General features: G+C 36.9%; 1 protein-coding gene across 2 annotated transcripts in view; it reads right to left on the bottom strand.

Moving 5' to 3' along the window:
- SNX4 (sorting nexin 4) overlaps positions 1–13,583 on the bottom strand; it is a 62,402-nt gene that overhangs the window by 36,755 nt on the left and 12,064 nt on the right. For both annotated transcript variants that reach the window (XM_079921602.1, XM_079921601.1), the window contains exons 2-5: positions 11,782–11,903; positions 6,594–6,729; positions 6,367–6,516; positions 5,855–5,902 (exon numbers count right to left, since the gene is read on the bottom strand). In XM_079921602.1, coding sequence (XP_079777728.1) covers positions 5,855–5,902; positions 6,367–6,516; positions 6,594–6,729; positions 11,782–11,903 — 456 coding nt within the window. The remainder of the gene's footprint in view (positions 1–5,854; positions 5,903–6,366; positions 6,517–6,593; positions 6,730–11,781; positions 11,904–13,583) is intronic.

Below are 13,583 nucleotides of genomic sequence, written 5' to 3'. Positions count from 1 at the left end.
CTGAAGAAATAAAAACAAATGCAACAAATACACCACTCCATAAACCCAGCCTCCTAAACCTTCAGACCAAAAGCAGTTCAAAGAGCTATCAAGAATATCTAAAGCTTAATTTGTCATTGAATTCAGGGGATTCTCTTATTTCTAAAATGGGTATTTTATCAATTCTTGACCTTTCTTACATCTCAAGGGCAAAGGCGCTAATGCATGTGAAAGTCCTTACAATTAAAGCAACTATGAATTTAAGGCATATAATATTACTCCCTTATGTTCTTTAAGTGAATTCAAATCACTAAACATCAACGTGTTAATGACTTTATAGTCACACGCAAATGAGATTCTTTAAATAAGGATGAAATTACATAAAAACCATCAGTAAAAGAGAAAATTTTCATGTGAATCTTTTTCTGAATCTCATACTTAATACTACCAATTAATTTATTTTTTACTTTTAATATTACCATCTTACCACTATAGAAGGCATATAAAATGTAAACCATCACCATCCTAACCTTTGCTTACCAAGCATTCTGTCAGGCCAGTCCATCATAACACCCCACTCAACCTGCTCATCATTTCACAAGATTCCATAATAAGAGAAATTGCTTAAAATGTCATCAAATCAGAAACTTCTCCCCAAAGCTAGATCTCTAAACACCTACCTAGGCTGTTCCAAATCTGACGGTTACCATTCATCCATCTTATCAGGTTCCCCACTGAATATCTATAAAGAAGCCCTTATATAATTGTTTCATACCACCCTACTTTATCTCCTTTAATACAGCACTATCTGAAATCCGCTGAGTTGTTTTCTTGTTTCCTAGCTGTCCACTAGAATATAAGAGCCACAAGAAAGCACAATGTGAATGGGGCTCCTAGAGTTGCACAATGGCTGCCACGGCAATACTTTAATCTTCTTTGTTCATTCCTGTATCTCCAATGCCTCCCAATGCCTGACACAAGAAAAACATGAGATAAGTATTGGCTGAATGAAAAAAATAACCCCGACTATTCTACAGCCCCAACTTAACTTCCTTTCCCATGTTCTTTAATCCCCACCTCTCCTTCCCTTTCCAATTACTATTATATACTTTACTTTCCTTGTTCTAGACCTTGTCTTTCCTTTATTTCATTTTCAGGTTCTTCCCCCAAACCTTGCCTAGTAAACCATCACCAGCTTGCCCTCTAACATTCTTCCTTTACCCGCTAGGTTGATCCACTGCAGGTTCCTCACTATTCAGGTCTCAGCTCAAATGTTCTCTCTTCAACCATGTGATGCAGTTTGCCCAGGACAGTCCTGGCTTACAGCTGTTGTCCCTAATCTAATTATTAGCAGACCCCCTTTTTATTCTCAAAAGTGTCCCCATTTGAACAATAAATTTTATTGTCACCTATCTCAAAATAACCCCTAGAAAAAAATCCCTGCTGTCATAATCTCTCACAGTAATGATTGTTTCACTTTACATCACCTATAACTTTCAAAGTATCTTAAATAAATGTTAACTTAAAGTCTCCAACTACTTACAATACAAACTCCATAAGAACATGGGGATAATGAATGTTTCCAGCGTATTCGCTGTTGTATCCACAGCACCTAGAAGGGTACCTGACAGTCTGTAGGCACCCAGCACTGGGAATCTCCAGGATTAGCAGAGATCCTAAAGGCCCAGATCTCTCTGGCAGTCCCTGCTCCAAGCAACAGACAGGGTTCTGGATTCTTCTGCGTCAGCCTAAAATCATTTAAGGTTTGGGCATATGGATGACACTTACTTTCATGTAAGTAACTTACTGAGAGAACTGAGTTAAAATGATATTACTTTAAACTAAAGTATTGGGTGGAGGACTTCCCTGGTGGCACAGTGATTAAGAATCCACCTGCCAATGCAGGAGACATGGGTTCGAGCCCTGGTCCGGGAAGATCCCACATGCCACAGAGCAACTAAGCCTGTGTGCCACAACTACTGAGCCTGTGCTCTAGAGCCCGACGAGCGACAACTACTGAGCCCGCGAGCCACAACTACTGAAGCCTGCATGCCTACAGCCCATTCTGTGCAACAGAGAAGCCACCACAATGAGAAGCCCTCACACTGCAACAAAGAGTAGCCCCTGCTTGCCGCAATTAGAGAAAGCCTGCGCACAGCAACAAAGACCCAACACAGCCAAAAATAAAATTAATTTTTTTAAAAAGAGGGAACTGAAAACAGACAAATACCATATGATTTTTTAAAATAAATAAATAAATAATAAAGTATTGGGTGGGCCAAAAGTTTTGTTCGGTCTTTTCCGTAAGATGGCTCTAGTAGCACTTAGCTGTCTTTAACTTCATTCGAAACAATTTTGTTAGACTGTATGTGACGGCTGTCATATCAGCAAGCATTTAAAAAAAGACTTAACAAAATTGGTGAATTTTTGTGTAGCAATTTTAATACTGAAGATGGAAGAAAAAAAGCATTTTCCGCATATTATGCTTTATTATTTCGAGAAAGGTAAAAACGCAACTGAAACGCACAGAAAGTTTTGTGCAGTGTATGGCGAAGGTGCTGTGATTAATCGAACATGTCAAAAGTGGTTTGTGAAGTTGTGTGCTGGAGATTTCTTGCTGGACAGTGCTCCACGGTCGGGTAGACCAGTTCAAGTAGACAGCGATCAAATTGAAACAATAATTGACAACAACCAACATTATACCACCATTAAGTCACTTTCTCGAGTTCCTCATCTAAAAAACTGGAATAATATTAAACTAACCTCAAAGGTACTGAGGCAACTGTCAGCAAAAAAACATGACCGTGTATTAGAGTACAGTGCTTAAGCACATAGTAAACATTTAATGTTAATGATATTCAGATAAGATACTGCTTTAGGTTCTAACTTTTTTTTCTTTTTTTTTTAACAATTTTGATAATCTTCTAAAATTATCTTCCCTAAAAATATTCTTATCTGTCATCTTACAGTAATAGTTCTTAAGTTTTAGGCTTGTATGTATGCATGTCTGGAATGAACTCTAGGATTCAGTATTTTGAACAAACAATCCCAGCAAATTGAGACTCATGAAGCCAACTGACCACATTTTAAGAAACACTGAATTAAAAAAAATTTTTTTAATCAAAAAACTAGTTCCACGCTAAAAAAAAGAAGAAAGAAACGCTGAATTATGAGTACTCAGCCAGCAATTCAACCTTTTCTTGAAGCCTCAAGGTAACCACTATAAACAACTAATACTGAATCCACCTGTGACACAATGAAGCCCTAGGGGTTACATAGGTGTGTGGGGATTTGGCCCCATGCCAGAGGCCTCCATACTGCAGTGTCTGACTCTCAGATCACTGTTATCTTTTACTAGCAGGCTCAGCTGTCAATTTCACTATTGTAACAGTGTGCCTGTCTCCGGCAGTATTCACTTTTAGACCTCTTAAATTTTCTTCTAATATGCTGTAGCCTAGAAAACAGATAGCCAAGTTTATTTGAATAACTATAATAAAATTAAGTGGGGGGCTTCCCTGGTGGTGCAGTGGTTGAGAGTCCGCCTGCCGATGCAGGGGACACGGGTTCGTGCCCCGGTCTGGGAGGATCCCGCATGCAGTGGAGCAGCTGGGCCCGTAAGCCATGGCCGCTGAGCCTGCGCGTCCAGAGCCTGTGCTCCGCAGTGGGAGAGGCCACAGCATTGAAAGGCCCATGTACGGCAAAAAAAAAAAAAAAAAAAAAAATTAAGTGGGTACTATCTGAAAGGACCAAAGTATATCTGTAAGTACTATAGTAAGTTATGTTACATCCATTTGAACATCTTAGAAGTCAGTTCTAAATATCCCCTTTCAACTGTGATTGGGTTAGTTGTAACTGCCAAATACATGACCTCCAGATAAGTGAAGTGTGTGTCTTTCTCTCTCTATCTCTCGGACAACCTCACATACGTTTGTATGTATGCATGCACGTACGGGTGTGTATGTGTAGTCCTAAAAAGTCCCATTTCACTTCCCTGGTGGCACAGTGGTTAAGACTCCATGCTCCCAACGCAGGGGGCACAGGTTTATTCCCTGGTCAGGGAACTAGATCCCACATGCATGCCACAACTAAGAGTTTACATGACACAACTAAGGGGCCGGCGAGCCGCAACTGAGGAGCCCGTGAGACACAACTAAGGAGCCCACGGGCCACAACTAAGGAGCCCATGTGCCGCAACTAAGACCCAGCACAACCAAATAAATAAAATAAATAAATATTTTTTTAAAAAACCCTGCTTCTTTAAAAGTAAGTCCCAATTCCTTGCATGGGTCTCCAAATTCTCCCCATACATTTTATGTCTGGTCCATTTCATTTAAATTCTGACTTTTCAAATTATTGTGTACAGAGTATTACCTTTCAAAGATTTTATGAAAGTGAAACTAAGATTTCACCGTAAGGCTACCCAAATACAAAACATTGTACCTAAACACTTAAATAGCACCTACACACAAGATTCAAAGCACTCTGTGAAGAGCATAGTCTATATGGATGAAGAAATTTAGGAGTTTTCTCAAGGCCACCCAAGTTATGGCCAAAAACTGAGTTAAGGACAAACAACTGATAACTAGTTACTAAACTAATGACTAAATCAACGACGAAAATTTTTTAAATTTTCTTTTTATATAAAGAGATATCACTAAAAAAATATATTTTAGTTCGCTCTTTTCTTTATTACTGGCTCCTAAGAAATCTTGGACTAGTTCTCAGAAAATTCTATCAAAATATAAATAATTTTTTGAAGTTTAGAGTTATTTCAAACCATCTCTAAACCAAAATTCCAGCATTCTCTCTGAGCACCATAATGAATTATAGCCAAGAAAATACTAATTTTTTCATGTTATCTGCCAACAATATATTTATAAGTTAAAATTGGTTTATGACAGAATTAGATACTTGATTATATTTTCTGTGCAGACAAAAAATTTTCTCTTGTCTTTTTATGTTAAAATTAAAATACCTATATACCAATGCATAAATCTCTAGGGGGGTGTTCTTAAAATTACTGTAAAGACATTTTGTTCTTGTCGCCTAGACCTACTGAATTTTGTTACTGCATTATCATGTGAATTGTTTATCAATTTATATATTATATCAATTTATATTACTTTTTCTTCTTACCTATTCAGTTTACACAAGAGATGAAAACTTTAAAAAATTTGCAAGCACCAGTGTTAAATTACTTTTGGGAACAAGAGGGAGAGCAGACTGGAGTTAGGGTGGCCATCTTATGACCAACATGCTCTTTAATTTTTAGATAACAGTTCCATTCCCAGACACTAATTCTAATGAACGAATATGAAAAGCTGTCAAAATCTAATTAGGCCTGTATTACTAACAGATGCTAATACAAAATGAATCCTATGCCCACTCAAAACTGGCCATGTCCCAGTAGACAGAAGAAGCATGACTGATGGTTCATCTTCTAGTCTGCTAAGACTGGAAAACCCAAGATCAATTCTTCAGAAGTGTCTTTCCTATTTAATAGAGTGAGCAATTTTGGGGGCACCACCGATAGTGGCAGTGATAAGGACAGAGGGAAGAAAAAAATATACAATGTATAATATGACTAAACTGTGGGAAAAATCTATAGCCTGTATCTAAATTACTGCTTCAAAATCTTCTTTCCCAATAGAATTAAACTCATAAATATGCCCATTATAGTCTCACTATTAACAAAAATTACACCAATCAAAAATACACTGCATTGTTTCTTTAAAAACTTTACCAATGATATTAGATGCAAGGCCAATTTCCAACATTCGCTCATTCAATAAACAGCAAGTACCCATTAAGTGCATGGCACTGTGCTAGGAACTGTAAAGGAATGTAACAAATTATTTCATGCAATTATCCTTACCTTCAGCTGAAATCCGGTTTCATTCACAGTCTCCTTCCAGTTACCTTCCTAAAAATTAAAGTTAATTTTAGATATCATTGCAAAATAGCCCGTAAGGAATATTCCAAATTAAATATCTATCGTTCTGTTCTTCTTTCAGGGGAGATGGGAGAGAAAGGTTAAAAAAGAATTCCTTTCACCACAAAATTAAACATACAATCCAGATTCCAAAAGATTACCAAAGATGGACTCAAGATTTTATAGACCTGGGCTTCAAAAAACTAAAGGCTAATTCTGATACCATTTAAGTGATACCAAAAAGTACCATCTTTAGTATCTTTAAGTATAAAAATGTTAGCCAAAAGAATGATGTAATTTACTTTGGAAATTCAAAACAGAACAAACCACAAAATGCATATAAATTAACAAAGCTGCTCCAAAAGGATTCTTAAGAATAAGCATTCCACAATTTAAAATTTAAAAGATCCCAAGTCAAATGAATTTTTTTAGAAGACTAAATAAAAGAAAAATACCTGTGTTAAAAACAAATAGAAGATTTTGTCTCTACAAAGGATGGGATGTGAAGCAACTCTCAAGAGGAAGTTTTCTAAACCAATTCGACGTCTTTCCACAAAATCCGGGTCCATGTTGTCAGCAGAGAGTTTATGCCAAACAAATTCTGCCTAGATAAACAAAACAACCATGAAGAATAGTCTCAATGCTAAATACTTCTGAACTATACTGCCATTTCACTTCTTACCCTTTTTTCTGGTAAAGGTGGCACAACAATATGCGGATAGTAAACTAAAAGGTAGTTTCTCAACAACTCAAATTCACTATACCGCCTCCATAGTGAGTCTGTTAGGACACTCTGACCATCAATATGTTCAACTGACCTGAAAAAGACAGAATAAGATTTCTAGTGTTTTTTAAAAATACAAATGCATGCACACGACCTCCTTTAAAACTGATAACTCCATTCCTTTAAAACTGATAACTCCATTTACTGAATGAACCGGACACTGAGTAGAGAATTTTTCATGTATTATTTAATCCCTACAACAAACCTGTTGAAGCAGGGATTACTGTCCCCATTTCACAGATGAGGAAGCAGCTGCACAGTATATGCTCTTCCTACAATCACAAAGATCTGTGGGTAGAGCACTCATATCCATCTGATTCCCAAGCTTTCACTCCTAACCACTTTCTTCTGTTATAGAAAACCTATTTGAACTCAAAAGAAATAGTCATATTAGGAACATTCTAAAAGCCTCAATATAAAATAATTTGGTTAATGTATAACAGCTGGCTTTCCAATATAGTAAAGTCTGGCTTAGCCAGTGTTTCATTAAAGAAAAAGTATTTTTCACTGCCACAATGAGAGAACAACTCCTGCCACAATGAGGGAATAATATTCATGCCAAAGACAATGACACAAAAAAAACCCCTCGATTCAACGTTATAAATGAATCAGATTCATCCAAGTACCTGAAAAAACCCACAAAAGCAAAATGTCAATTAACTCTGAAACAGTGGGGAGAAGGGATGTAAAAATCCAATTCTAGTCTTATCTTTAATATAAAGAGCTGCAGGCAACGCCATGTCTCATCCATATAAAAGTTCAAGTTGGGGGAAAGCTGGGTAAAATCATATAAAGAATATTTGAAATTATTTTGACTATTTACAATTTCTGCTAGCATAATCACTGTTAGAAAACATTAGTCTTCTAAACATTATCAGAACCTTCCCATTTTCTAATTGTTTGCTTGAAAATAACTTATAGGCCCTCCAAGAAACACGCATATAACCAAGGTGTGCATCTGTACGTTATGGCACAAAGGCACAGAGGCTAAATCAGTCTTAGAATAAAGTAAAGTCTTGAGAAGATATATATACTGTGTCATGCTCAACACAAGTATTTTAATAATAAATAAATAAAATAATTTATTATTTATAATTAAAAAATAATTTTTATATTAAGTTTGCCACTAAATTTATTCATTGCATTATATATTCGAAAAGGAAACATAATAGAAAGGAAACAGAAAAGGAAGCATAACATGAAATTCAAAATGTACAAATGGCTCCCATGGCAAAGATATAGGATTATTAAATCATAATTCATTTTAAAGAGTTGACCTAACCATTAGCTATGACTAATACTATTCTAATTCAGATTTTCAACTTCAGCTGAAAAAATATCTTAGGTTAGTATCAAGTTTCAAATTATTTAAAATCATGACCAACAGAATCCACATCTTGCTAATAAGCAAATAAATATAGCCTATAAGCAGTACACCTAAAGGCTGTTAGAAGATCTTTTACAAGTTGATTTTGGTTTTTGTTTTGTTTTAAAGGCCACAAAAGGCAGGGTCTAACAACTGGAAACCACCTAAAAGCATAGGGAAGACTTTCTTTGGACCACAAAACTACCCCATTTATCCAATCATTTAACAAATACTTAATAGCACATAATTGGTTTTACATGCAACATTTAATTTAACCCTCACAATAAAGTAGACAGGATCATCAGCCCTGTTTTACAAATTAGAGGAATTAAGCGAAGACATCATATAGCCTCCCAAGACAACGAGGAATTCTTACCTATTACTATGTACAGTATACTTTATTTTAAAAGGGTTCATACTCTATGAACAGGAAAGCATAAAAACCTCTGGAGAAATTAAAATCAATGACTTTAGCTTCATTCATTCTTAGCCTATTAAACTATAACACTGTAGGCAATTGCTAAATGGACTTTCTACTTGTGTCCAAAGAGTAGGTAGATAAGCTATATGTTAAAGTTCAACTTTTAGTCAATATCAAGGCTCAATAATACTCATATTGTCCAAGACTATCTGAATAATACTGAATTACAGCAAGAATCCTACATGATTAAATTAATAAATTCCAGGGTTCTGTGGTTGTTGAATGAAAGTTAGCCTTAGGGGTACAGTACTTTCAAAATAATCTATCTAAAAGCAGTGTTTCTCAAAGTGGATATGTACATGATGTGGGGTAGGCAAGAATTTAAGAGAGGGAAAACACAAATCATAAAAGAAAAACGACAGATAAATTTAACTATCTTAAAATGTAAAGCCTTTATACTTGATAAAACTATGGTCCATGGTCCATCTGCTTCAAAAACACCTGGAATTTTGCTTAAAATGTGTCAATTCCTGGACCCCACCCAAAACTCTGCAGCTTAACAAAATTTCCAAGTGATTCCTATACATTTTAAAGTTTGAGAATCACTGTTTTAAAATAAATGAAATACAATTGTGAAAGTCAACTCAATAATCCTTTTGTGCACCACACATTTACTGCTGATCCACTTAAATATTTATCCAGAGTCTAGCTATATTACTCGTGTATGGTCACTTCTAACTCCAAGTTTCAAATTATAATACTCTATTCATTTCAGTCAAGAGTAAACTATAAATCATTCCAGATTATTCAAATCAAGTCTCTTCCAGCAGTAAAACGAGTCAACAGCTAATTTCTTTGTTCAATTGGGTGAAGAAATAGGCACATACTAAAAATGTCCTTTTTCGGCGAGCCACAAGTAAGAAGCCCAACGAGCCGCAACTAAGGAGCCTGCTTCCCACAACTAAGGAGCCTGCCTGCCGCAACTAAGAGACCCGGGGCAACCAAATAAATAAATAAAATAGAATAAAATAAAAATATCCTTTACAGTTTTAAATTTAAGAATTTACTTAGAAAGCTAGAGCCACAAATTTCTAAAGTATGATTTATTTATTTATTTAGGCTGCACTGGGTCTTAGTTGCGGCATGCAGGCTCTTTAGTTGTGGCATGCAGAATCTTTAGTTGTGGCATGTAAACTCTTAGTTGCAGCATGACTGTGGGATCTAGGTCTCTGACCAGGGATCAAACCTGGGCCCCCTGCATTGGGAGCTCAGAGTGTTAGCCACTAGACCACCAGGGCAGTCCCCTAAAGTATGATTTTTTAAAGTGGCTAATTTAACTTAAAAAAAAACTCTCTCATGGGACCATAATTTTTTTTAATTACCTTAAAAAATCTCTCTGATACATACATGTATATATGCATGCCCCAAAACAACCTATTTTTTAAAAGACCCACCTTAGCTCTTTTCCCCAAATTCCTATCGTACACAAATTTTCTCTTCTTTTTGGAAGATTCTTTTTTTCTTTTCTTGTTTTGTTTTCTTTGCTTGTTGTGTGTGTATGTGTGTGTGTGTAAGAAGGAAGACTATAGTTAAAGAAAGGATTATCAGAATTATTTGTAAACTAAATAACCTTCACCATGATTTTAACTTTCATTTTGGGTAGAACCACAGACCTGGAGAAAACCCTGAAAATGGCACAGGGTTCAGCCCTAAGGCTAGTTTGGTGACAGTGTGGTAAAGCCAATGAAAATGACTAAAAAAACTTTTAATGTATTCATATTAAAACATGGTTGTAACACTTTATCAACTAGGTCTGGTAGTTCTATTGTTTTATTTTAGAAGTTATCAGAAAGTTCTCCCATATCTACTTGTTTTATTTATTTTATTTATTTATTTTTTTTTTCTGCTGTGCCACACAGCATGCAGGATCTTAGTTCCCTGACCAGGGTTCAAACCCACACCCCCCGCACCAGAAGCAGGGAGTCTTAACCACTGGACTGCCAGGGAAGTCCCTCTACTTGTTTTATTTATTTATTTAAATAGATTTATTTATTTATTTATTTTTGGCTGTGTTGGGTCTTCATTGCTACACACAGGCTTTCTTTAGTTGAGGCGAGCGGGGGCTACTCTTCATCGCGGTGCGCAGGCTTCTCATTGTGGTGGCTTCTCTTTGTTGTGGAGCAAGAGCTCCAGGCATGCGGGCTTCGGGAGTTGTGGCACACAGGCTCAGTAGTTGTGGCCTGCAGGCTCTAGAGCACAGGCTCAGTAGTTATGGCACATGGGTCCAGCCGCTCCACGGCGTGTGGGATCTTCCCAGGGCTCGAACCCATGTCTCCTGCACCAGCAGGTGGATTCTTAACCACTGCACCACCAGGCAAGAACCCCCTCTACTTGCTTTAATTGAAAGTATTTCTGCTCAGTCCACAGAGAGAAAAGAACTTGTCAGTATAGTCTTTACATAAACTGTTTATAATTGGCAAAATAAATTGAGTCTTCCCTTGCTTTGCTCTAGACAAAACAATCTAATTCCTTTAACTTCTTCCTTATGAGGTAAGACTTTTCTGGTGAGTTGTGATTATACCATGAGCTACTTTATCTTCTTTTTTTTTTTTGATTACACCATGATTTATTTTATCTTTTCAATTTTACCCCAAGGTCTAAAGCTCCAGTCTCAATCAATTTTTAACTGACTTTAATTTCTCGCCAAAAAAAAAAAAAAAAAAAAGATTAAAAATGGGGAATTCCTTGGGAGTCCAGTGGTTAGGACTCCATGCTTCCACTGCAGGGGTCATGGGTTCCATCCCTGGTCAGGGAACTAAGGTCCTGCATGCTGCACAGCTGGCAGGGGCAAAGGGGGGATTTTAATTTCTCTGTAACTCCCAACTCTCCTAAACTGACTTAGACTGTATTCTCTCCTCCTAGACTTCTTTGTTACCCATCTCCACTTACTTAAGTCCGCTTAATACTTCATACACCTCTGAGAACCTGGTATCTTTTCCCCAAATCACAAAAGGGCTGTATCTAACAACAAGAACTCCACTGAAGCATGTGTCAAGTAACATTCCAGATCCCAAAAGTATTCCAATACCCTTCCCTCTCCCTCCAAAACAAGTACATTAGAACTTAGCTATTAAGAGTACCAGAGTAAAAGACACACCTGTTAACCTGTTAAAAAGTAAAACAGCAAAAATCCCTAAAAAGACAATGACCTGTAAACAATTCCATTATACAACAGAATTTGCATCAATAGCTACCAAAGCTTTTTCTATCTAAACCTAGGCCTAATTCTCATCACTCACCTTGTTTCAATGAGGTAAGCAGTATATGTTTCTTGCATGTTCATGGCATTCCTCCCAGTTCGCTTTTCTGCTTCTGAAACACTAATTTCTATCTTCTTCAACCAAAAATTATTTTCCATCATCTGAATAAAAACAATGGAAGAACAACAACAAAAAACCTTTAAAATTATATTGAAAACACCCTAGCTATTTTAATAAAATCCATTGTTAGTACATATTTCGGGCTACTTTTTTATATCTCTTAAGTTGCTAAATGATATCAGCAAATGCCATGCCTCTTTTTATGAGCATACTGTAGCACATTAAACTTTACCAGAAGCTATTTTAACAAGTGCCATATTAATTATTCAAATGTAGGCAAGATTATAAGAAAAAAAAATTAAGATAAAATGTAGACATTTCACACAGTAACCAAGAATAAACCTATATAGAAATACACATAAAAAAAATCTAAAAACACTATATACAAAGACAAATGATGCTCAATACTGATATCTAATCCTTTTTTAATATTTATTTATTTATTTGGCTGCGTCGGGTCTTCATTGCGCGATGTGGGATCTTTTGTTGAGGTGCTCATTGTGGCGTGCGGGCCCTTCCTTGAGGTGCATGGGCTCTTCCTTGCAATGCACAGGCTTCTCTCTAGTTTTGCTCTCTCGTTGTCGCGTGGGCTCCACAGCACGTGGGCTCTGTAGTTTGCAGCATGCAGGTTAAGTTGAGGCGCGCAAGCTCAGCAGTTGCGGCGCACAGGCTTAGTTGCCCTGCGTCCCCTGTACTGGAAGGCAGACTCTTTACCACTGGACCACCAGGGAAGTCCCTGATATCTAATCTTTTTATTTTACCAAAGTCAAATCTCTATCTCAAATATAAAATACTACATATATGGCAAAATGTGAGATTTTTAGCAGGCAGGTTAAAAAAAAAAGCAGGAGTCGTCACATATTTAACCATAAATTTGCCTAAACTTTTTTTTTTTTTTTTTTTTTTTTGGCTGTATTGGGTCTTCATTGCTGCGTGCGGGCTTTCTCTAGTTGCAGCGAGCAGGTGCTACTCTTTGTTGCAGTGCCCGGGCTTCTCACTGAGGTGGCTTCTCTTTGTTGCGGAGCATGGGCTCTAGGTGCGCGGGCTTCAGCAGTTGTAGCATACAGGCTCAGTAGTTGTGGCTCACAGACTCTAGAGCACAGGCTCAGTAGTTGGGGCACACAGGCTTAGTTGCTCCATGGCATGTGGGAGCTTCCTGGACCGGGGCTCGAACCCGTGTCCCCTGCATTGGCAGGTGGATTCTTAACCACTGCACCACCAGGGAAGTCCCTGCCTAAACTTCTTGGCAGTGATTAACAGGCTCCACTGTGAGAAAGCAGGTTTTCCTATTTTTTTTTTAAATATTGCTTTTATTTATTTATTCATTTTTTTATTGAAGTATAGTTGATTCACAAACTTGTTTTAGTTTCTGGTGTACAGCAAAGTGATTCAGTTATATATATATTCTTTTTCATACTCTTTTCCACTATGGTTTATTAGAGAATAATGAATATAGTTCCCTGTGCTATATACAGTAGGACCTTGTTTATCTGAGACAGCAGGTTTTAAGAACAGGAGACTTCTTTCTTTTCTGCTAGATCATCCCAAGGTCTGTATCAAAGCACCAAAGAAAATGACAAAGACATCACAGGTGGTTCACAGGCTCTTTCTGTAGGAAGTGTGCCACTGAAGAAGGGTCTTGAATATATCCAAAGTAACTCCAAATTAAACAAGAAAGACACAGTGAGACCATGCGATAACTGCTATGCTTTGGTTTTTTT

This window comes from Stenella coeruleoalba (assembly GCF_951394435.1).
Source record: "Stenella coeruleoalba genome assembly, chromosome: 5".
NCBI classification, from domain to species: Eukaryota; Metazoa; Chordata; class Mammalia; order Artiodactyla; family Delphinidae; genus Stenella; species Stenella coeruleoalba.
Note: the sequence above shows the minus strand (reverse complement) of the source record. Positions and strands in the feature narration are given on the sequence as shown.